General features: G+C 43.2%; 1 protein-coding gene across 1 annotated transcript in view; it reads left to right on the top strand.

Moving 5' to 3' along the window:
• Positions 1 to 15,852, top strand: part of SCN8A (sodium voltage-gated channel alpha subunit 8) — a gene marked incomplete at its 5' end in the record, with an annotated part of 49,064 nt that extends 33,212 nt beyond the window's left edge. Inside the window, 7 exons of the mRNA XM_083880939.1 lie at positions 3,466 to 3,588; positions 7,665 to 7,949; positions 8,741 to 8,794; positions 9,481 to 9,622; positions 10,373 to 10,470; positions 10,751 to 11,021; positions 12,687 to 15,852. Of these exons, the coding sequence (XP_083737065.1) occupies positions 3,466 to 3,588; positions 7,665 to 7,949; positions 8,741 to 8,794; positions 9,481 to 9,622; positions 10,373 to 10,470; positions 10,751 to 11,021; positions 12,687 to 13,834 (2,121 nt within the window). The 3' untranslated portion in view covers positions 13,835 to 15,852. The remainder of the gene's footprint in view (positions 1 to 3,465; positions 3,589 to 7,664; positions 7,950 to 8,740; positions 8,795 to 9,480; positions 9,623 to 10,372; positions 10,471 to 10,750; positions 11,022 to 12,686) is intronic.
• Positions 15,853 to 25,464: the final 9,612 nt, after the last annotated feature.

Genomic DNA, 25,464 nt, shown 5'->3' on the forward strand with positions numbered 1-25,464 from the left:
TTTCTTGCATTATTATTAATGATGAGGGGGTTGATGAGGCAGCAAAAATCCTCCCCATCCCACCACCCCACGAGGTCTGTTCTGGGTTTGTGACAATCCCAGGCCTTGGAAAGCTCATTTTGCTCAAAAGAAAAGCTATTCAAAAAAAAAAAAAAAAAAAAAAAAAGGAAAAAAAAAGCAGGATCAGATTAAAAAAAAAACTCAGAGCATGGAGTGAGGGGCAGCTCCACCCTGCAGAACATCTTGGCAGGGAGGATAAATCTGAGAAAATAAAATAAAATAAAATAAAAAGAAGGATAAATTGTAGAATTAGAAGAAAAAAAAAAGAAAAGACAACAGGGAGAAGTTTTAGCAACAAATTTGACTCGGAAGAACAGCAAGAGAATTAAAAACAAATAGAATTTCTGCTGTCCAAAGTGGTAGAAAATTGTGTAATCCAATAGGAAATTCCAGAAGCAGGGAATTCAGAATCCCAAGGGCTTGGATTCTTTTTTAAGTGTTTCATCACACCCATCTGGGATTCAGTGGCTCTAGTGACTGCCCCAAGAGCAAGGATGTTAAAAAAAATTCCAAGTTTTTCCAGGCTTCTCCCTTGGAACACTCTGTGAATGATTCAGTTGCTGTTCAGCACCGTTATCACTCTGGAAATATTCCTGAGTAGGTGGAAGGAACTATGCTTGGAATTCAGGGGCAGAAGTGACTCAAACTCTGTGTTTCCTGTAGGAAAAAAATTGAAATTTGAATTTTTTTGTTGTTGTTGTTTTAAAATCCTCTCTGATCCCCTCAGCACCTTTCCTTGGACACAACCTCCACGTTATAAATTTTATTTTCTGACAGTAACTTTGGATCTCTCTGGCTGCCTGAAGATAAAATAGGAGTTTCATTCCAGTTGTTTTAAATGCAGTTTAAAGACAGATGTGATACAAGTTTAATTTCCTTCTCGTGGATCTGGGAGTGGAGTAAAGATCAGGAAAGGAGCAATGAGGGAACAAGTGCAGAAGGATTTGGAATTCCTGGTTTCCCTTGGCATCACAGACAGAAGAGTTGCACGTTTTCCCCTTGACAAAAAAAACCCCAAAATAACTCAATAAAACCCCAAAAAAAAAACAAACAAACAAAAAAAAAACACACACAAAATTAAAAAAAAAAATAAAAAATAATAATAATTAAAAAAAAAATCTGAAATGTGACTTTAAGATGCCAAAATATCCCTCAGCACTGCTTTGTGTCCTGTATCTGTTGAACCCACATCTTTTTAACCCGAATTTCGTGGCGTGTTGTGGAAAAAAGGGGCTGGAGTGAGCCAGGGCAGCAGGGAAATGAGGCTTTTTGCATCCTAACCACCCTCTTGGATGTTATTTTGCAGGTTTGCTATAGCATTGTCCAATCCCCCTCATCCCCAAAGCTTCCTGGGTGTGTTTGTGAAGACTTTTACTGGGTAATAATGAAGGATTCTGCTTTTCCAGTCAATCTGGGATTCCCTTTGTGCCTGACCTCGCTGCCTGCTGTGTCTTCTCTTGGAATGTCCTCAGGGGAATGATCCTCAAAGATCCCTAAAAAAACCAAAAAATCATCTCCAACAGCCTTTTCTGTCATGGTCTTGAGTGTCCTGCTCGGGAGTAGGATGTTATCCCGAGGGGAAGAAGTTGTAAAAATGAGAATTTTTTGTTCTTTGGGATGGTTTGGGCTGGAAAAGGGACCTTAAATTCAACTTTTCACTACCCCAGGCTGCTCCAAACCCTGTCCAGCCTGGCCTTGGACACTTCCAGGGATCAATTTCCAAGGATGGGGCACTTCCAGTGTTGTATTTACAGGGTAAATAGACCACATCTCCAAATCCATCGGATTTTTATATTTAATTATGTTTATATTTAGGATTTTAACATACAGGGCTCAGCCTTGGGGTTACTGAGCTGATTTTGGGACCTTTGGGACAGCCCTGGGATCTTTGTTGGGACCTTTGGGACAGCCCCTGGCGTGGTTCAAATTCGTGGAATTTTAAAAATCAGACGGGGAAAACCAAAGCACTTATTTTTGAGGAAGACACCACGGAATTGTGGAATGGTTTGAGTTGGAAGGAACCTTAAAATCATCTAATTTCAGGTCCCTGCTGTGGGCAGGGCCACTTTCTATATGAAGAGGTAAAAAACATGAGCCACGTGCCCAAATAAGATGAAATCTCAATTTTTCCACATTTTTGCATTTCAGATCCAGATCTGATATTTCCCTGAAATCCATGTGGAATAACAATCACCCTTATAATTAATTCCACATTATTATTATTATTATTATTATTATTATTATTATTATTATTATATCTCTCCTGTGAAAGAATGATTTATAGGAAATATCCTATTCTGAGAATTCACCTGTTCCAGGAGGAGTTTTTTGTTCGTTGCTGTTTATGGAAATCTTTTTTTTTGTTTTCTTAAAAAGGATTCACATCTCTTTTTTACCTGTCTGATGGAGGGGGAAAAAATGAGAATAGTGGCAGCTGCTGTGGCGTGTCTGTGGCCAAGTCGTGTCTGGGACTTGGTGGGTTTGAGGATATCTGATAATTCAGGTTTAGAGCCAAAACCTGACTCCAGGCTCCTCCACAGGTCGTCTTTGTGGTTGGAAAAACGTTGGAAAACGGATCAAAAGCTGCTGTAGCTCAGCACAGGGATCTGAGCAGCTGTAAAAACAGGATCAGTGCCAAGCATCACCTTTGGAGCAGAAAATAAAGATGATTTTTGTGCAACAGACAGGAAAAACAAACAAACAAAAAAAAAAACAAAACCAAAGCCCCATCCTTGGCTGGTCAGGCAGGAAGAGCCAGAAACGAGGCTCAGGATTTTCCAGAGTGATGTGGGAGAGCTCTTGGCCCAGGTGGTGGGTGCAGTGTGTGTATTTATCTGTATTCTTTCTCATAGGTACCTTTAACATTTGTCTGGCTTAAATTTCATGGGCGCCGCCGGGATCCCTGCAGCCGGTAAAAGGGCGAGGGTAAGGTTTTTGTCATCGTTTGGGCTCTTCCTTCCAAACAGCCCCCTCTCCGTGTGTGTCTCTGCCTCTCTCTTCCTCTTCCCTCTCTCTTTTCTTTTTTCTCACTGATCTCTCTTTCTCTTTTCTCTCTCTCCCCTCTGTTCTTTTCTCAACCGCATTATTTCCTTCCAGGTCGGTTCAGTCAAGTGAAGTAGGCAGCTGGTGTCATGGCTTCGGTATTTGGGGCGGCCCAGGTGGCTCCTGGGCTGGGCAATCAGGGTTAGGGGATCCAATCTAACAGTCTGGAACCTTTTTTTTCTTTTTTTTTTTTTTTTTTATTTTTTTTCCATTTATTTTATTTTATTTTGTTGTTTTTTTTCTTTTTCGTTTTCCTTCCTTTGTTGTTTTTTTTTTTTTTCTTCTTTTTTGTGTTGTTTTTTTTTTTTTTCTTTTTTTCTCTCTGCTTTTTTTCTTTCTATTTGTTTTCTATTTTCTGTGTAGGTCTCTTTAGTCAGCCTTATAGCTAATGCCCTGGGCTACTCGGAACTAGGTGCCATAAAATCCCTTAGGACACTAAGAGCCTTGAGGCCTTTAAGAGCGTTGTCCCGATTTGAGGGGATGAGGGTAAGAACTGCCATTAGCAGCTGATCCTTCTGCATGCCCGTCGAGCGGTTTATTTTTAATAAAAGCATGCTAGAACTGATCAAAACTTGGTGGAAAGAGAATTCCAAACTTTAGAATCATGATGCAGCTGCTGACTTGATCACCTCTATCGTGGATGTAACCCCCCTCACCCTTTGCTGTGCACCCTCTAATAAAGGGAGATGCATTAAAAGCTGCCTCATTTACATTAATTAATGGCCCAAACCACCTGCCATTCGTAGTCGACACTTGGCTGTTCTCATTTGGCCTGGCTTTGTTTTGACCTCGAGCATCCGAGGGGCTTCTCAGCTGGAACTTTTTGATATATATTTTTTTTTTTTTTGGTTTGGTTGGTTTTTTAATTTATATATTTTTTTTTGTCTTAGGGGAGAATCACCAGGTGCAAAAGAAGCAGAATTGGAACCACCTTTAGGGGTCTCCAAGTGTTGGATGTTGGTGGAATTGGATTGAAAGATTCTCAGAGGGTTTTCAAAAAAAAAAAAAAGTAACCAGGGGGGGAAAACAGCAAATTTTAATTTAAAAAAAGTAACCAGGGGGAAAACAGCAAATGTTAATTTAAAAAGTAAACCAGGAGAAAAACCAGAAAACCAAGGGAAAAATAACCAGGAAGGGACTTGGGGGGGCGCAGCTCAGCTCTTTGAAAACTTTGGTTTCATTCCTCTTGTTGCACCTTGTTGTTCTCAGTCCAGTCTGGTGGTGACTGGCAGCCTTGTCTGGTAGTGAAGCTTTTCCTTTCTGTCCCTTTCCTTTTTTTCCATGCTTTTTTGGTCCCTGTCCTGTCACTGTGGAACCAGAACAAAGCACAAGCAAAGCATTGAACTTGAACAAACTTTCCTTGAATTGGCACTGGCATCACTCCCTTGGAGGGGGGATTTCAATTATTGCAGTGTCTCACTGCTTTGTCACTAATATTTTCTGTAATTTTGGTGCTTTTTTTTATGATTATTTTTCTCCATTTGGGATTGAAATATAGTCTCCTAAGAACATGCAAAATATATATATATATATAAATTGTGTAGTAAAAAAATGAAATAAATGGTATTTTGTATTAATGGATTTCTCAGGTGCTGGCAGAACAAAAAATGTGAAATTTTGTGCTAAATCTCAGTTAGCTCATGACCAGAGATATGCAACAGAGAAAATCATGGATTTTAAAGAATGAGGGAAGGGAATAGCAATCACAGTTTTACTTCAGGATCTGAGTGGAGCAATCCCATGTGGATCCTCCTGGAAAATTCACCTGGATCCTCTGGATCTTCAGATTTGCTGTAACCTGAGCCCAAAATCCAACCCCAGAGGAGCAATGAGATAAGAAAAGTAATAAAAATATATGAGCTCTGAATCCAAAGGAGGTGTTTCTTCTCCAAGACTTTTTTTCCTGCTGTTATTTCTTTGTGTCATTGGTTTAATTCTAGACTTGAATCCACAGCAGAGGCACCGAGGAAGGAAAATCTCCTTTTGGTACAAAGGTGGAGCTTTTGCTGGGCTGGGTTTGGGTCCCACCCAGAAGTTTGAGCACCAAGAGCAGGCCCAGCACTAAACCTGGAGAAAATAAAACCTCTTTTTAAGCTGATGTACAGTCAGAAATTATTTTTATTCTCACATTTAAAGTGAGGGATTTTCACCAGGAGAAAACTGATAGTTATCACCCTGTGAGGTAGCTCAACCCAAATTATTTTTTTTTTCCTTTGTTTTGACTTGGAGACAGAGAGATCTGAAATGCCTTTTGCAAAGGAGACTGAAACTGTAGTTCTTTGCTTTTCTCTCCTCCATAGCAATCTGCATTTCCAGGAGCTTGCTCTGCTCTCACCTCGGTCAGGGAGTTTGATAGTGATGCATGTGTTCCTGTCAGCCTGCACACAAAAGCCACGTTCCTCCTTTCACTCCTTTTTTTTTCTTTTTTTTGAAAGCTGTGTGGATTTAATTAACCATAAATGGATATATTTCAGTAAGATTTAACCCCTTTTTTTTTTTTTTTTTGGTTTTGTGCTGTAGTTATAGATTAATTCAGTGTATTCCTAGAAGGATGTGAGCCAAAAAATCTTGCTGGTGTGGTGTTGATGTCCAGCAGAGGGTTTTGGAAAGCTCTGTGGATTTAATAAACCATAAATAGATATATTTCAGGAGGATTTTAACTCTTATTTTTTTGGTTTTGTGCTGTAGCTATGGAATAATTCAGTGTATTCCTAGGAGGATGTGTAGAATGGGAGCAGAGGGATCCATGTGCAGCCTGCTGGGGCTCTCACCTTCCTGGGTGCACTGATGAATTCCTGACATCATTTAGCAGCTGGAAGGGAAAATTCACTGTCTTGGATCACCGTGGTCTTCAATTTTCCTCCATTTCTTTATCTCAGACTGGTTTGGGTTGGTGTGGAATTATCCCTTTTTTTTTTTTTTAACCCAGAGATGAGGCTCCTGGGAGGTGTTTTAAAAGATTTTATTCAGTTTTCAGTCTCATGTGAAGGGTGAGATGGTGCAGATGTTAAAATTCACACCATCACAATCAGAAACCAAATTATTTCCTAATTCCAATCCATTATAAGCGTTTTTTTGGTCTTTCAGCTTTTGCCACACAATGCTGTTAATGCCTTAAAGTTAATCATCTAAAATTACCCCTCGTGGGTCCTGCTACAACACACCTTTCATAGTTCTACTTCTCCAATTTTTTTTTTTTTTGTTCTATTCCCCAAATACATTCTCAAGGCCATCATTGGAAACTTGTTTCCAGTTCAGTTTCTCTCTCAACAAAGTCTTTCCTATCCCATGGCATTTCTAAGTCAGCATGTTTTATTTCAGAGTTTGCATAGAGATCTGTGAGAATTTGAGAATTCTTTACAAATCCATTTTCCACACCTTGGGAAGGACCTTAAAACCCATCCAGTCTCACCTCTTGGACACCTTCCAGCAGAGCAGAACTCCAAATGCTGCCGTGACCACCATGTGTGTGTTGGTGGCTTCCAAGGACAGGATTTTTTTTTTTGGGGAAGAGAAGAGACCAGGACAAGCTGTGGCTCTTTTTTCCACCCCTTGAGACCTCCCAAATCCCCCGTTGTGGTTGAGTTGTCTTTCAAATTCAAAACTTAAGGCAGAGAGGGGTAACCACAGTTGATGTTCATCTATTAAAGGAATCTAAATTAGGAGAGCGTAATAAAAGATTTAATAGCCTGATATCTGACCTGCCCCTATTAAAAGCTTTACATTTTGGGTGCTGTGTTTACATTGGGGGATGCTCAGGGGGACACGATGCTCCCAAACTTGTCAAAGGCTAAAATTAGGAAGTTTTGAGCTCTCAAACACAAAAAACCCATCCTTGTTTCCTGCCACGTTTGCTGCCGTTTGGAGGGAGGGAGGAATGTGGCTTTTCTGTCCTCTTGAGCCTGGCCAGGCTGCATGCTCAGCTCTCTTGCCTGGCACAACATTTGACTGGCTTTGCTTAGTCCACACAGTTTGATCTTGGTGTGTTACTCAGTGCTTTAGTGTGACCACAGTGATGCTGGGCTTGGTCCTGGCCCCACTGCTGGGGCCCCTGGTGGGAGCAGGACCAGGCCCTGGAGTGAAAACAGCTTTGTTTGGATGTGGGGAATGGCTGCAGGGGGCCACTGCCTAATAAAAAAATTCTTGATTCCACGAGCAAAAGTGTCTTCACACTTGGCTCTGAGAAAATTCCATCCAGGAGTCTGTTATGACAGAGAGTCTGAGCCCCCCCTTTCTCTGTAATTAAAATTACATCGAATAATAAATAAAATCACATCAAATAATTGTTTAGTTGAAGAACAAACAATCCAAACTCCATAAATCCAACAAACATAGCCTGTTTTTTATTTTAAAAACAGAGCTTGGGTGGCTCTGAAGCAGAATTTGAAACTTGGAAACAACTTCACTGCCAAATTTCTGCAGTGGGACAACCAACTTTTCAGTGGCCTGGACCCCCTATTCCCCCCCTAAAAAAAAAAAACAAAAAAACAGCTGTACTGATGCTTTGCTGTCTCCTGCCTCGTGTTTTATACTGAAACTTTTTCCCACCCCTTCCAACACAGGTGGTTGTCAATGCCTTGGTTGGCGCTATCCCTTCCATTATGAATGTCTTGTTGGTCTGCCTTATCTTCTGGCTGATTTTCAGCATTATGGGGGTTAACCTGTTTGCCGGGAAATATCATTACTGCTTTAATGAAACAGCTGAGCATCGCTTTGAGATAGATGTTGTTAACAACAAGACAGACTGCGAGGCTCTGATGCCGCCCAACTCCACGGAGATCCGGTGGAAGAACGTGAAAATTAACTTTGACAACGTTGGGGCAGGATACCTGGCACTGCTGCAAGTTGTGAGTTTTGGGGTTTTTTTTTTTTTTCTATTTGTTTGACACGTAGAACTCTGATTTCTTCAGAGGGTTTAGAGCAAAGTTTATTGAAATATAGATTATTTTATACAGTGTTTGGGTACAGTGAATTGGGTTGGTCCTTTAGGGCTCCACCTTTTTGTGAACATCTCAACCAGTAAATAAGTTGGAATAACACCACATGCCAGGAGGAGAATATCTAAAATATTTTTTTGGGTTCCTCATTATGATTTCCCAGGCCAGACTGAGAGAGTTTTATCCTTGGTTTTCCCACCAGGCTTCAAGGCACTGCCTGGAGCCTAAAAAATCCATGTTCTGTCCACTGTCAGTTCACACAGATTTCTACCATCACCATATAAAAATGCTCCTGGTGCATTTTATGTGATTCCCCTCTCTCTGAAATTCCACTGGGGTTGAGGCTGGAATGAATTTGCCATTTTGGAATGAATTTGTCATTTTTATCTTCCTTCTCTTTCCTAATCTCTGGGTCTCCCCAGCACATTAAAGGGACCCCAAGTCTGTCCACTTAACCTTGGCCTGGTTGAACCTCATCAGGTTCCCGTGGCTCGGCTACTTGAGCCTGATTTCTGTCATTTACATGAAATTAAAACAGCTAAATAAATAAATAATGCTGTTTAAATAACATTTTAAGTTCATTTTACAGGGCTGTCAAGAGTGCCAGGGAGTCCTTGGCAGAGCTGGCACAATTCAGGCTTGTTCTTGTATTTTTTTTTTTTTTTTTTGGGTGAATTCTGTCTCTTGTGTTTATTCTCCAGGCCACATTCAAGGGCTGGATGGACATCATGTATGCAGCTGTAGATTCCAGAAAGGTAACAGAAAAAAAATCCCCCTCCCCTCATTTCTGTCTCCTCTTTTGCTTTGGTAAAATCAAGATGAAAAGTTGTTGGTAGCACCTATTTTCATGCTGTGATTATTTCATTTTTTTTCTTTGGTGGTCTGATGAGTTTAAAGATGCTGAAGAAAATCCCAAAAAGGGCAAATTCTCCTGGTTTTTTTTGTTTTTTTTTTTTTTAGATTATTCTGCTCCAACTGGAATAGAAATACAGTGAAATTATAGATTTAATAATTAGAATAAATGATGGGGAGGAATTAGCCAGAAATTTTATGTCTGTATGGAAGTTGAGCATTAGTGTGAATCCAATTGGGGAATTATATCTGAGTTGGAGATCATTCCTCAGACATTTTTCTGGTTTTTGCCTGCTGAAATCATGGAAACATTATGAGTTTCAATTTTTCCCCCCCTTTCTATTCTCTTGGTTTGATATGAAACATAAAATTTACATTTTTAAGCGGATTTTCTTGTCCTGCACTGACTGCAGGTTTGAGACAAGTAGGACTGTGCCAAGAAAGAGTAAAAATATTCTTTTAGGTTTTGAATTTTTTGGTCCTACATCTTCAAAAGGAATAGTTTGAGACCACAACCAATCTCATTTTGCCCGTATTTTTATGATGTCTTTAAAATGACATTTTTTGCTCTTCTTTTCTCCCCTTTCAGCAAGAAGAGCAACCCAAGTACGAGGACAACATTTACATGTACATCTATTTTGTTATCTTCATCATCTTTGGTTCCTTTTTCACCCTGAACCTGTTCATTGGTGTCATCATCGACAACTTCAATCAACAGAAGAAAAAGATAAGTGATCCTTGTTTGCTTCTGCAAAATAAAATCATTTTAGGGCACAAACCTCCTTTTTTTTTTTTAGTGCTGTGGGTCTCTTGGTGAATCACAGGGATGGCTGAGCACAGCAGGGAGCCCAAAGCTTGATTTAAAATACAGCCAGATTAATTATTTTCCCTGGATTACATTTTTGTGCTTTTTTTTTTTGGTTTTTTTTTTTTTTTTTGGTTTTTTTTTTTTGTTTTTTTTTTTTTTTTTTGGTTTTTTTTTTTTTTTTTTTTTTTTTTTGTTTTTTTTTTTTTTGTTTTTGTTTTGTTTTGTTTTGTTTTGTTTTTGTTTTGTTTTGTTTTTAATGCTCTTTTATGCCTTTTTATGGGGTTTTTTTGCCTTTTTTTAATGCCTCTAAAATATAGACTGGAAGCAAGATATTTTCTTGCTTCTCCCTCTCTCTCATATATTTCTTTTCCTCTTAAGTCAAGCTGAGGATTTGCATCATGCAGCTCCTGTAAATCCCCCCACAGCTCTTCACCACAGAGGGAAGAGAGGCAATGCAATAAAACAGGTCATTTCCAGGAAAAAAAAAAAAAAAAAAAAGTAATTTTTAAAGAAAGATCAATTATCCCTGGTGTGAGTTATTTAAGTTATTCCTGTCTGAAATTGTTGCCACTGAGCTCTCACCTGGCAGGTCTCCTCCTGCCTCAGCTGGGGTTTATTCTTTTCCCTTCTGATTGTAACCAAGTTTTCCTTTTTGCCCCCCTTTACTTTGGAGGTCAAGATATTTTCATGACAGAGGAACAGAAGAAGTACTACAATGCCATGAAAAAACTGGGCTCAAAGAAACCTCAAAAACCCATTCCCCGACCTCTGGTGAGTACATTAGAGGGAACTCCACACCTGTGGAATAGATTTCAGAGGAGATTTGTCTCCAAATCAGTTTTTTGGGCTCCACATCACTGCACCACTGTCTGTTACACATTTGTGACTTGTTATTCCTCTGTAGTCATCACCAGGTAGAAAGTTCTATAGTTTTGGGGGTTTTTTTGTTGTAGTTTTTTTTTTTTTGGTGTGTTTTTGGTGGTGTGGTTTGTTTTGTTTTTTTTCTGTGATTTTGTGATTTTGGTTCCAACTCGGTTCTCCCGTCCCACAGAACCGCATCCAAGGCGCCGTCTTCGACTTCGTCACGCAGCAAGCCTTCGACATCGTCATCATGATGCTCATCTGCCTCAACATGGTGACCATGATGGTGGAGACGGACACCCAGAGCAAGCAGATGGAGGACATCCTGTACTGGATCAACTTCGTGTTCGTCATCTTCTTCACCTGCGAGTGCGTGCTGAAGATGTTCGCCCTGCGCCACTATTACTTCACCATCGGGTGGAACATCTTCGACTTCGTGGTGGTGATCCTGTCCATCGTGGGTGAGTGTGGCACAACTCTGAGGGCTTTGGAGCTGCCAGGTTGTTTTGGTGTTTGCAGAGGTCTTTGGGTTTCCAGGATATTTTGGTGTTTGCAGGGTAGAACGTGTTCCTGTCTTTGAAAGGGATGTGTCGGTACCAGGATTTTGACGTTCTCTTTTAGAGCTTTGGTGGAATTTGTCTGCCTGATGCACCTTCCCTCTGTTCTGACTTTCCTTTCCAGTTGTGTGGAGTAAAACCACTTGGGAATCGCTCTTTCTTGTCGTTAAAAACTGAAGTTTCACTCACTTCATCAGAATATTTTAATGAGTAACTCCTGAAAATTGCCCTGCAGGGTTTCCTGCCACAGCACAGGACTTGGCATCTTGTTTGCAACATTTGTTTGAATGTTCAATTTGCAATACTTGTTTGACTGTTCAATCCACGTTTCCTCCGACAGGTTTTGAGGGTTTTTTAGCATCTAATCTGCAAAATTACAACCCCACAGATGAATCTCAGCAGGGCACAGGGCACACTGACAAGCCACCAGCCTTCAGAGCATCCTGCAGCCTAAAACTCAGCCCCAGGTTTTGTTGTTTGTTTTTTTTTTGCTGCTTGAAATCAGGTTTATTTTAACCACTTTTAGAGTCCATAGCCTGGCTCTTATGGCCGGGACAGACAACCTCAAAAATCAACTCATTCATCATTATCCAGGAGGGATCAATCCTCCTGTGCCTGAACCTCTTCCCCTCTCCTTGGAGAACTATTTTAGGAACAGCAGCCTGTCCATCTCTGTGGGAAATGGATTTGTAGAGGATTCCCAAAGTCCTGACAGAAGCTTCACACAGTCTTGTGCATCTCTGTGAAAACCTTGAGATAAAATATTCTGATTTAGAAAAGCCACGGGATAGGACAGACTTTGTTGAGAGAGAAACTGAACTGGAAACAAGTTTCAAATGATGACCTTGCAAACAGACCAGATATTCTGGAGAAATAGAACTATGAAAGATGTGTTGTAGCAGGACCCATGAGGGGTAATTTTAGATTTTTAACTTTCATTTCTAAAGAACCTTCTGCTAAGCTCATTTCTGTAAAACTTCCCTGTTAAACTTCCATCCTCTCCTTTAGGGATGTTCCTGGCCGAGATCATCGAGAAGTACTTTGTGTATATCAAAACTAACTTTTATTTCTAAAGAGGTTTCTGCTCAGGGTTCATTTCTGTAAAACTTTCCAACACTCTCCTTTTAGGGATGTTCCTGGCCAAGATCATCGAGAAGTACTTTGTGTATATTGAAACTGTATATATATATATATCAAAACTAACTTTAATTTCTAAAGAACCTTCTGCTAAGCTCATTTCTGTAAAACTTCCCTGTTAAACTTCCATCCTCTCCTTCAGGGATGTTCCTGGCCGAGTTCATCGAGACGTACTTTGTGTATATCAAAACTATATCAATGCTATATCTATCAAAACCAGCTTTCATTTCTAAAGAGCCTTCTGCTGAGCGTTCATTTCTGTAAAGCTTTCCTGTTAAATTTCTGTTAAACACTCTCCTTTAGGGATGTTCCTGGCTGAGATATTGAGAAGTATTTTGTGTATATCAAAACTAACTTTTAATTCTAAAGAGCCTTCTGCTCAGCATTGATTTCTGTAAAACTTCTCTGTTAAACTTCCATCCTCTCCTTCAGGGATGTTCCTGGCCGAGATCATCGAGAAGTACTTTGTGTCGCCCACCCTGTTCCGAGTCATCCGCCTGGCCCGCATCGGCCGCATCCTGCGATTGATCAAGGGAGCCAAAGGGATCCGCACGCTGCTTTTTGCCTTAATGATGTCCCTGCCCGCCTTGTTCAACATCGGCCTCCTGCTCTTCCTGGTCATGTTCATCTTCTCCATCTTCGGCATGTCCAACTTCGCCTACGTCAAGCACGAGGCCGGCATAGACGACATGTTCAACTTCGAGACCTTTGGCAACAGCATGATCTGCTTGTTCCAGATCACCACCTCGGCCGGCTGGGACGGGCTCCTGCTGCCCATCCTGAACCGGCCTCCAGACTGTGACCTGGACAAGGAGCACCCCGGCAGCGGCTTCAAAGGGGACTGCGGCAACCCTTCGGTGGGGATTTTTTTCTTCGTCAGCTACATCATCATCTCCTTCCTGATCGTGGTCAACATGTACATCGCCATCATCCTGGAGAACTTCAGCGTGGCCACGGAGGAGAGCGCCGACCCGCTGAGTGAGGACGACTTTGAGACTTTCTACGAGATCTGGGAGAAGTTCGACCCCGACGCCACGCAGTTCATCGAGTACAGCAAGCTGGCGGATTTTGCCGACGCCCTGGAGCATCCCCTGCGCGTCCCCAAACCCAACACCATCGAACTCATCGCCATGGACCTGCCCATGGTGAGCGGGGACAGGATCCACTGCTTGGACATCCTCTTCGCCTTCACCAAACGCGTCCTGGGGGACAGCGGGGAGCTGGACATCCTGAGGCAGCAGATGGAGGAGAGGTTCGTGGCTTCCAACCCTTCCAAAGTGTCTTACGAGCCCATCACCACCACGCTGCGGCGCAAGCAGGAGGAGGTGTCGGCGGTGGTGATCCAGAGGGCTTACAGGGCTCGTTTGGCACGGCGGGGCTTCATCAGCCGCAGGCCCGCGGCCACCAAACTGGAAAACGGGGGAGCAAACAGGGAGAAAAAGGAAGGAACCCCGTCCACGGCCTCCCTTCCCTCCTACGACAGCGTCACCAAACCCGAGAAGGAGAAACAGCAGCGGGCGGAGGAAGGGAGGAGAGAAAAGGCCAAGAGGCAAAAGGACGCCAGGGGAGCCAAGTCTTGAGAGAGAGAGACACACACACATACAAGACACACACACACACACACACACAAAAAAAAAAAAGAGAGGAAAAAAAAATTATAATTTAAAAAATAAATTAGTAGAATTGTACGAATTTAAGGTATTTGCAAGCGAAAAAAAAAAATAACGAAGCCGCAAAAAAAAAAAAAAAGGAAAAAAAAAACAGAAAAAAAAAAAAAAGAGATTGTTTACAAACTTTCCTGAAAATATATCAATACAGAACAGCTGTGGAGACACTTACCTGAAGATCTTATACCAAACATAGTCTGCTTAACTGTGTGACAGCGTTGCATCTAAAAGCAGTGACCTACCACCTGTTTAAAGGACCCTGTAAACAAACATTTAAACACAACAACAAAAAAAAAAAGGAAAAAAAAAAAAAAAAAAAGGATTTTCTATTGTTTGGGCAGGTGGATACTGCATGTTCCACATCAGTCAATGCAACTTAGGACAAACAAGCAAAATAAACCACACACACACACACACACAGAGGAAAAACAAAACCCGCTGCTGGGATTCGTGTATTTTCCAAAGCAGCCCCAAAAATGGATTTTATTTGCCCATTTTGTTGATTATTCTCGGAAGGAAACCCACAAGTCACGGTGTTAATGGGTTTGTTCATGCAGAACTAGATTTGCATTTAGGGTTAAGCAGCAAAAACGAAAAAAGAGAAAAAAACAAAAAAAAAAAAAAAAAAAGAGGAAAAAAAATTGAAAAAGAGTTAAAACAAGTAGAACAACAACAACAAAAGGGAAAATGAAACAAAACACCCATTAATCCCACCGAATTACCATAGTTTTATTTGAGATTTATCATTTGCCTTCTACTTCCTGAAAATATGAGCTTTATTTGGTTTTGGGGAGATGGGGTTAATCGGGTTCCTCCGGGCTGATCCCCCCCCCCAAAAAAAAAAACCCAACAAAAAAAAAAAAAAATAAAATAAAAAATAAAAATCAATCCAAAGTGCTCGTTCACACGCGATTTTTGCATGAAGGCATGACCAGGGACCTTGCATGAGGAACCACCACCAGGAGACACGCAGTCAACCTGTCCACAGAGGTGTGTGATAAAGCCATAAATTCGAGGCACACTCCACTCTTTTTTTGAGTATCTACTCTGCACATACTTGTATTTGGAGAGGAAAAAAAAAAAAAACAAACAAACCAAAAAAAAAAAAAAAATACACTTTAGTGATGCTCCTGCCCGCCACCGGTTTGTAGAGAATCTTCTGTTCTGCCAATAGAAGAAAACAAAAATAAAAACCCGACTAAAAAAAACTTTAAAACTCACCAAAAAAAAAAAAAAAAAAAACCCAGCAGAACCCAACAAGCAGGTGAATGAATTGTGTGTGTCCGTTTAACAACTTTGACTTTATTTTTCCATATACAGCCATGGGGTGTTTTTTTTGTTGTTTTGGGTTTTTTGTTTTTTTTTTTTTTGCACACTGAAAACAGGACAAAAAAATTCAAAATGCTGCTCTGGACCTCACCAAAGGGGAGAGGATTAAAAATCTGGGAATGGCTTGTTATCCATGTCACTGTAAATCCAAAACCTAGGGCTTCAACCAGCCAAGCAAGGTCAGTTGTATCCTGCAATATTTAGCATTTAATATTAATTAATTATCGGTTCAGCCTCCATCCTGCAAGCGTAGACACTTCTTTTGGGAGAGAGAAACGTTTTAAAAAAAGGAAAAAAAAAAAAAAAAAGCAGCACGTTTTATCTCTGCTGGTAGGAAATTTTGGGGGGAGCTCACCCACAGCAGTCCTGGGGTGGAGGGTGGGGTTGGGACCCACCTTTGGTTCTCCTGTGGCTCCTGCTCTGGGTGGGGGGATCAGAGCTGGACCACGGGGGCCTGGAGGGTCCTGGAGGGGTTTTTTTGGGGGTGCAGCCCAGGAGGGGCTCGGTGCCTTCAGCTTCTCCCCCTGTATCCCACCCCTGGGGGGGACCTGAGCAGCCTCAGCAGAATGAGAGTCACCAGCCACGTCCAGCTGTGCTCTGTGTGCCCAGATGTGCCCTGGGGTGTCCCAGCTGTGCTCTGTGTGCCCAGATGTGCCCTGGGGTGTCCCAGCTGTGCTCTGTGTGCCCAGATGTGCTCTGGGGTGTCCCTAGATGTGCCCTTGGGTGTCCCCAGGTGTGCCCTGGTATGTCCCAAATGTCTTCTGGGGTGACTCCAGCTGTGCTCTGTGTCCCCCAGATGTGCCATGGGGTGTCCCCAGATGTGCTCTGGGGTGTCCCAGCTGTGCTCTGTGTCCCCCAGCTGTGCTCTGGGGTGTCCCAGCTGTGCTCTGGGGTGTCCCCAGCTGTGCTCTGGGGTGTCCCCAGCTGTGCTCTGTGTCCCCCAGCTGTGCTCTGGGGTGTCCCAGCTGTGCCCAGGGGTGTCCCAGCTGTGCTCTGTGTCCCCCAGCTGTGCTCTGGGGTGTCCCCAGCTGTGCCCTGGGGTGTCCCAGCTGTGCTCTGTGTGCCCAGATGTGCCCTGGGGTGTCCCAGCTGTGCCCTGGGGTGTCCCCAGGCAGTTTCTCAGGCCAGCCCCACTCAGGGTTGTCCCTTCAGGCCCAGGTTGGTGTCACCAAGGGAGGGGCAGCCAAAAGTCACTGCAGGGGTGACATCAGGACCATCCCAACTCAGCATCACCCAAACTAACAAAGGGGGCAAAAAAAAAAAAACCCCAAATAAAACAAAACCCCAGAGCTCGATGGGAGGACGAATCTCAGTTTGCAGCATCTCATAAACCCCGACAAAAGGACAGGAAATCACCTAAAAATCCAAAGCAAAGCCAAGCAGGAAGCCATCAGTGCCACCTCAGTGTCCTCGGGGCCGTGTGGGAGCAGCTCTGCTCCTCCTCTGTCCTGCCTCACCCCTGTTGCTCATAGGATGGGATGTAAAATAATAATAAAAAATAATAATAAGAAGAAACAAACAAAAAAAAAATTACATACATATGTACAGGCTATGTTGTAAACAGCACAAAAAAAAAACAAAAAAAAAAGGAAAAAAAGGAAAAAAAATAGCTGAAAAAGTGTGGTTGAGACTTTTTAAAAGAATATTATAAATACTGTAATATATCATTTTATTTTATTGGCATGCCTTTTTTTGTAAATACAGAGAACTACCAAAAAAAAAAAAAAAAAAGAAAAAAAAATTATAGAATGGCTTCTGGCTTATGCCATTGTCCATGGTTATTTTTATTTTTTTAAGATTTTTTCTGTTTGTCCTTAGATTTTAGAGAGCCAGGAAATATCCCCCCCAAAGAAAACAACAACAACAACAACAACAACAAATTCCCTCCAAAATAGATTTTAACCAAAAGCTTTTATCGCAAGTGGTTCTTTGCAGCAGCAAAAATGTCTGAATTTTTTTTTTTTTTTTTTTTTTTTTTTTTTTTGGGTTCCAATGTGCAATAAGTCGACCACTTCTATGCAAGATTTGGCTGAATTTCAATAATTGTCCTTAGGCTGGGCTGAGTCTCGTAGGTGACGCTCGGTGCGTTTGTGCTGGCAACTCATGAAGCTGCTCAATGACTTTAAAATAATAAAAAAAAGAAAAAAAAAAAAAGTCCCTTCAAACTCTGGATATATATTTTATTTTTATTTTTTATTTTTAATGTTTTATTAGGGTGAGATGTTAACAGGTTGGGAGGGAAGAGGTTTGAAGCTGGAGTTGGTTGTTGTGGTTGCGGAAAAAAAAGAGTTGAAAGGGGAGTTTTTTGGGGTTTTTTTTTGTTTTTGTTTTCTTTGGTTTTTCATCCCCAGGGTAAGATGTTTCCTCCTCCTCGGGGAGCAGTGGGGTTTTTTCACTGGGTGAAGCCAAAGCTGGAGGAAATTTTAGGTAAAAAAAGCCTCAGAATTTGGGCAAAGAACCCAAATCTGCAGGTTCAAACAAGGGAATTCACGCTCTGGGTGAGGACCCTCATCCAGGTGAAGCCTTCAGGCAGGTGAAGACCCTCAGGAGGTGGGGACCCTCAGCAGGTGGGGACCCTCAGCAGGTGGGGACCCTCAGCAGGTGGGGACCCTCAGGTGAGGACCCTCAGAAGGTGAGGACCCCTCAGCCAGGTGAGGCCATCAGGCAGGTGAGGACCTTCAGCAGGTGGGCACCCTCAGAATGTGGGGACCTCCAGGCAGGTGAGGACCCCCAGGAGATGAGGACCCCAGGCAGGTGAGGACCCCCAGGAGATGAGGACCCCAGGCAGGTGGGGACCCCAGACAGGTGAGGGCCCCAGGTGAGGATGCTCTGTGCTGGATCTGCTCTGGCAGGGGAGGATGTTCTGTGATGGCTCAACCTGTGACTGCTCACCCTATATCCACTCATCCTATAGTCCCTCATCCTATAACCCTTCATTCCTATAGTTCCTCATCCCATAACCCTTCATTCTATAACCCCTCACCTGTAACCCCTTATGCTCTAACCCCTCATCCCATAACCCCTCATCCCATAACCCCTCATCCCATAACCTCTCATCCCACCCTCATCCCACCCTCATCCTATAACCCCTCATCCTCTAACCTCTCATCCTATAACCCCTCATCCCACCCTCATCCCACCCTCATCCCATAACCCCTCATCCTATAACCCCTCATCCTCTAACCCCTCATCCCATAACCCCTCATCCTATAACCCCTCATCCCACCCTCATCCCACCCTCATCCCATAACCCCTCATCCTATAACCCCTCATCCTCTAACCCCTCATCCCATAACCCCTCATCCTCTAACCCCTCATCCCATAACCCCTCATCCTATAACCCCTCATCCCACCCTCATCCCATAACCCCTCATCCTATAACCCCTCATCCTCTAACCCCTCATCCCATAACCCCTCATCCTATAACCCCTCATCCCACCCTCATCCCATAACCCCTCATCCTATAACCCCTCATCCTCTAACCCCTCATCCCATAACCCCTCATCCTATAACCCCTCATCCTCTAACCCCTCATCCCATAACCCCTCATCCTATAACCCCTCATCCTCTAACCCCTAACCCCATAACCTCTCATCCTATAACCCCTCATCCTACCCTCATCCCATAACCCCTCATCTTCTAACCTCTCATCCTATAACCCCACATCCTATATCCCCTCATCCCATAACCCCTCATCCCATAACCCCACAATCCTCTAACCCTCTGCCCCCAAAGGCTCAGGTTGGTCCTTCCCTCTGATCAGGGGCTCCCAGTGCTCCCAGTGCTGCCAGACTGGGACTCCCACCCCTGTTCTGAGCTTCCCTTCTTCACACGGGATCCCCTTGTAGTGTCAGGGACGGGGTCACTGGGGCCAGGAGGGGATTCCTGGTGCTAAAGGGGCTTTAATGGGCTGTGACCCCACAGCCTCATCCCACTCCTCACCAGAGGGGCTGAGCTGGGCACGAGCCTCACCAAAGGAGCTGGAACACCCGAGGCATCATCACCTTGGAGCTGCTTCTCCTATTTTGAGTTTTGGTCACTTTGGGAATTTATTTTGCCTCGAAAACGTTAACTGTGAGTTTTGGCCCGTTTATTTAAACAAATAAATGGTCTGAGTTTAACAAATGAGAACTTTGCTGCTCGGTCAAACAAACCCAGGATGTGATTTTTTTGCTGTCCTGCACCTCCCCGAGGTCACACATGAGATTTCCCGGGTTTAAACACTGGTTTAACTGGTTTAACTGGGCGCAGGGATGGAGGATTCCCAGTTCTCCCCATCTATGAACGTGCTGGCTCATTCCCTACCTCACAGGGGTGTTGTGAGGCTTTAATCCCATCCTGCACTGAGAGCATCCACAGGCACTCAGGTGTGTGCAGGTGTGACTGGGGTGACAAAAATGCTGCTGTGAAAGTCCCAAACCCTCCCAGGGGTGCAGGGCAGGGCCAGTTCTGACCTCTGACCCCCCGCTCAGGCCGCTGTGGTTTTATTCTCTCTCTGTTCTGTTTTACCTGGAGGAGGAAGAGGAGGAGGATGAGGATGGAGGGTGGAGGAAGGAGGTGGAAGGGGCCAGGAGTTCCATGGCTGAACTTTTTGAGTTCCTTTGTACTGTACATCTTTTTACTTTGGAATTTGCAATAAAGAGGTTATGTCCATCTTGTTTTAACAACTTCTCCTGACTTGACCTGTGGTTCTGTTACTCTCCCTGGTGGCTCAAAATCTTCATTTCTGACATTTCTGACTGGGGCAGGACAGGACTCCAGGGGTGGCTTTGCAAACTGGGGCTGCTCTAAAATGTCCAACCCCAGCCCCTGCCCTGAAAGGCAATCCAGGAATTTGATTAATAATTATTAATTCCTTATTAATCAAGGAATAATAATAATAATCCCATAATAATTGATTCACTCAGGGGGATCCCAATAAATCATTTATCCCATAATAATTTATTCACCTCATGGGGATCCCAATAAATCATTTATCCCATAATCACTGATTCACTCAGAGGGGGTCTCAATAAATAATTTATTCACCTGGGGGAGGTAACTATTATTATTACTATTATTATTATTATTATTATTATTATTATTTGGTGGGGAGGGAGTCACAGCTTTGAAACCCCCTCAGGCACAACACAAATCCCACCCCAACCCCATCCAGGCATATTCTGCTTTAGGGAAATCAAAGGCAGTTTTTCCTTCAAATTTTCCTGCCACGACCACCCTGATCCTGCCCCCAATTCCTGCAAATCCCCGCTGTGGATGTGACTTCTATACTGTTCTTGATGCAGAAAACATCTGGGGTTTTGGGCAGAACATCCATTCAAATCAAATCAAGGGTCTGGCCAGGACTCCAGCTCTAAACTGGAGTGATTATTCCTTAATATAATTTTTAAAACAAAGCTCTCAACAATAGTAGTTACGAAATGCTTTAAACAGCTAGAAAATAAAAGGATCTTGAAGTGACACTTGGTCTTTGGAATGATCAGCTTGGTCAGCTCATAATTACATGGATTTCATAATTAACCTCTCAGCCATGAGCAATTAGCCCCAGGTGCTGCTCAGCCAGCGGAGAGCTCAGGTTCTGGCACTGTGCTCTTTTTTTCCACCTGGAATTTGGGGAATTTTGGGCTCCTCTGAGCACTGAGGAGACTTGGGACACATCCAAAGGTCCAAAGGGGATTTGTGCTGGGAAAGATGGGGCAGGAAAAGCTCACAAATATCATTGCCTGGTAAGAAATAATAAAGATATAAAACCTGTGAGTGAAACAGAAATTAATTCCAGCTCTGAGATGTGATCATGGCAGGGAGGAAGACGGGAATGAGCTGGAGATGGGGTGAGGGATAGAAAATAAAAGGACTCAAGGTATCAGGGAAAAGGTTGATAAGAAAAGTAGTTTTTAGAGTTTAGGATATAGGATGACATGGTGATAGAGCAGTTCTCATGGGCTGTGTGCAAAGTTTTAGGTTTTGTATCTCTTTGGGGTTGGTCACTGTAAATTAGAATATTCAACACAAAAGGAGATAGAATGGATTGGAACAAGGTCCTCACTCTCTGCCCTCCCTTACCCCTGTTATCTCCCTTACCTCATTCTCTCCCTCTCTTTGGGGTTTCCCTCCAGCCCAGTCTGGTGACTGAAGGCAAAACCCTTTTTACCCACCACCCTTGCAATAAAACCACATTTTTCTAAAATACCTCAGCTCAGCAGAGTCCCCTCTCCCTGCCCTCCACGGATGTTCCTACAGCTCCATCCCCACCACGGGGAACCCTGGCACACCAAAGTGACAAGAAATCACAAGAAATACAAGGACAGGGACATCTCCAGCTGGTGACGAGCCAAGGACGGCTCAACAAAACACTCAGAGTCCATTTCTGGATATCAAACCCTCCACTTGGGGGTTTTATTGGGTGTAATTTTTCCCAGTTTCCATCTCAGGCCGCCAGCAGCCTCCTCCAGTGGCAGAAATACATCGCCGTGCCCGTGAGCAGCACGGAGGAGACAAAAGCCCCCAAAACCCCCAAAACCAATGGTCGGAGCCATCCCAGGAGGCCTCGGCTGTAGCGGGAGGGTCGTTGACGTTCAAAGAGCATCTCCCCGGGCAGAGGAGCCCTCCTGCCCCGCGGCTGCAGCTGCGCCGAGCTCAGGTGCTGCACGCTCCGGCTGTAACCCTCCACATTCCTCTTCAGCTCCAAACTCCTGTCCTGGTTCAGGTTCTTCCCCAACTCCCTGGCGATGTCGGATCGCCCGATCTGATGGAGAGCCCGGACCAGGCGGTCCCAGGTTGTCGTTTCTCCCGTTGTCACCAACCACAGCCTCAAAGCCTCGGAGCATCCCTTGCTGTGGATGCCACGACGACGACGACGACGATGAGGAGCTGGATTTTCCTCCTGGGAGAGAGCAACGAGTTCCTCCAGCTCCTCCAGCTCCTCGTCGGGGCTGTTGAGCTCGGCCTGGAGCTGGTGGCACTCGGAGGGGCTCAGCAGGTCGGCGATGCGGCCCATGGTGTGCCGGCCCACGCTGGAGGCCACCGAGTCGTCGCCGCGGCCGTTGAGGGGCAGCAAGAGGAGCAGGGCGAGGGTCAGGTGTGCCAGCATCGTCCAGGTGTGACAATGTCGTCCTGGATGTGGTGACCCCAATGGTATTGGGGTGTCCAGGTGTGCCAATGTCACCCAGGTGTGCCAATGTCACCCAGGTGTGTCAATGTCACCCAGGTGTGCCAATGTTGTCCTGGTTGTGATGGCCCCAATGGTGTTGGGGTGTTCCAGGAGTGTGGAACAGCCCTGAGGTCACAATGAGTGGCTCAAGTGTCACCCTGGGGTTGTGGGTTGTGACACCAGGAGCTGGATTTTCCTCTTGGGAGAGAGCAACGAGTTCCTCCAGCTCCTCCAGCTCCTCGTCGGGGCTGTTGAGCTCGGCCTGGAGCTGGTGGCACTCGGAGGGGCTCAGCAGGTGGGCGATGCGGCCCATGGTGTGCCGGCCCACGCTGGAGGCCACCGAGTCGTCGCCGCGGCCGTTGAGGGGCAGCAAGAGGAGCAGGGCGAGGCTCAGGTGTGCCAGCATCGTCCAGGTGTGACAATGTCACCCAGGTGTGACAATGTCGTCCTGGATGTGGTGACCCCAATGGTATTGGGGTGTCCAGGTGTGACAATGTCACCCAGGTGTGACAATGTCGTCCTGGATGTGGTGACCCCAATGGTGTTGGGGTGTCCAGGTGTGTCAATGTCGTCCAGGTGTGCCAATGTCACCCAGGTGTGACAATGTCATCCAGGTGTGCCAATGTCACCCAGGTGTGACAATGTCACCCAGGTGTGCCAATGTTGTCCTGGTTGTGGTGGCCCCAATGGTGTTGGGGTGTTCCAGGAGTGTGGAACAGCCCTGAGGTCACAATGAGTGGCTCAAGTGTCACCCTGGGGTTGTGGGTTGTGACACCAGGAGCTGGATTTTCCTCTTGGGAGAGAACAACGAGTTCCTCCAGCTCCTCCAGCTCCTTGTCGGGGCTGTTGAGCTCGGCCTGGAGCTGGTGGCACTCGGAGGGGCTCAGCAGGTCGGCGATGCGGCCCATGGTGTGCCGGCCCACGCTGGAGGCCACCGAGTCGTCGCCGCGGCCGTTGAGGGGCAGCAAGAGGAGCAGGGCGAGGCTCAGGTGTGCCAGCATCGTCCAGGTGTGACAATGTCGTCCTGGATGTGGTGACCCCAATGGTATTGGGGTGTCCAGGTGTGTCAATGTCACCCAGGTGTGACAATGTCGTCCTGGTTGTGGTGGCCCCAATGGTGTTGGGGTGTCCAGGTGTGACAATGTCGTCCAGGTGTGCCAATGTCACCCAGGTGTGACAATGTCGTCCTGGTTGTGGTGGCCCCAATGGTGTTGGGGTGTCCAGGTGTGTCAATGTCACCCAGGTGTGACAATGTCGTCCTGGTTGTGGTGGCCCCAATGGTGTTGGGGTGTCCAGGTGTGTCAATGTCACCCAGGTGTGACAATGTCACCCAGGTGTGCCAGTGTCACCCAGGTGTGCCAATGTTGTCCTGGTTGTGGTGGCCCCAATGGTGTTGGGGTGGCCCTGGAGTGTGGAACAGCCCTGAGGTCACAATGAGGGACTCAAGTACTTGGTGGGTCCTTCTGTGATGGGTTTGGGACCATTTTGGGCCCATTTTGGGACCATTTTGGGACCATTTTCCTCCTCCTCGGGACCTCCCCGTTCCTGCCCCACCCCAAAAGGAGGTCCCAATAAATCATTGATTCACCTCGGGGGGTCCCAATCAATAATTTTTCCCATAATCAATTATTCACCTGGGGGGGGGTCCAAATAAATCATTGATTCATCTTGGTGGGGGTCCCAATAAATCATTTATCCCATAATTATTGATTCACCTTGGGGGGGTCCCAATCAATCATTTATCCCGTAATAATTTATTCACCCAATAATCAATCCCAATAAAATAATCATTGATTCACCTCAAGGGTCCCAATAAATCATTTATCTCATAATCATTGATTCACCTCAGGGGAGTCCCAATAAATCATTGATTCACCTCAGGGGTGTAGTTATTAATTATTAATTATTAATTATTAATTATTAATTATTAATTATTAATTATTAATTATTAGTTATTAACCTCTCAGCCCTCAGCAATCAGCCCCAGGTCGATGTTGTGCCGTTCCATGGGAGTGTTAAAGTCACATTGAGGGTCTTTTATTGATCCGAATTGTCAAAAATATTTCAATTATTTGGGGTAATTCCTTCCCCGTCTTCATTTTTCAAGGGGGATTTTTAAATTCTGATTGGTTGTTTCCCTTCCTATTGTATTATATTATATTATATTATATTATATTATATTATATTATATTATATATTGTATTGTATTATATATATTATATTATATTATATTATATTATATTATATTATATTATATTGAATGTATTATATATTATATAGTATATATAATGTAATAGATCAATTTTAATATATTATTATAATATAATTATAATATAATAATATAATTATAATACCATATTAGAAATATCATATAGATATAAAAAAATAAATATTATAAATATCTAACTATATAAATTCTAATTAATTAATTAATTGTAATTAAATACTTACAGCTAATACATAATCTTAAGTATATTATTCATTAATAATTATATAATTAATAATATAGAATTAATTATATGCTAGATAATATAATTAATTATATAATTAATAAGATTATATTAAATCATTAATAATATATAAAGATTTTTATATTCATATTTATATTATGTATTATATTTAATTAGAACTATTATAGTTATTAATGATAATTAATTAATGATTTAATTACACTATAAGGAATATAATATAATGTAATATAATATAATATAATATAATATAATATAATATAATATAATATAATGTAATATAATGTAATGTAATATAATATAATATAATATAACATAATATAATATAATATAATATAATATGCCATTATAATATATTATAATAAAAAATCTGTATATTATTATATAATATTCAATATAATATAAAATATATATTATATTATATTATATTATATTATATTATATTATCTGGTATTGATAGTATAATATATACTATATTAAATATAATAATATATAATATTATATAGTATATTATGATATAATATATAGACTATAATATGCATAATACATAAATATAATATTATAATTATATTATAATATTATCATGTCTAAAATTA

Source organism: Zosterops lateralis (assembly GCF_965231275.1).
Source record: "Zosterops lateralis genome assembly, chromosome: 32".
Taxonomy (NCBI): domain Eukaryota; kingdom Metazoa; phylum Chordata; class Aves; order Passeriformes; family Zosteropidae; genus Zosterops; species Zosterops lateralis.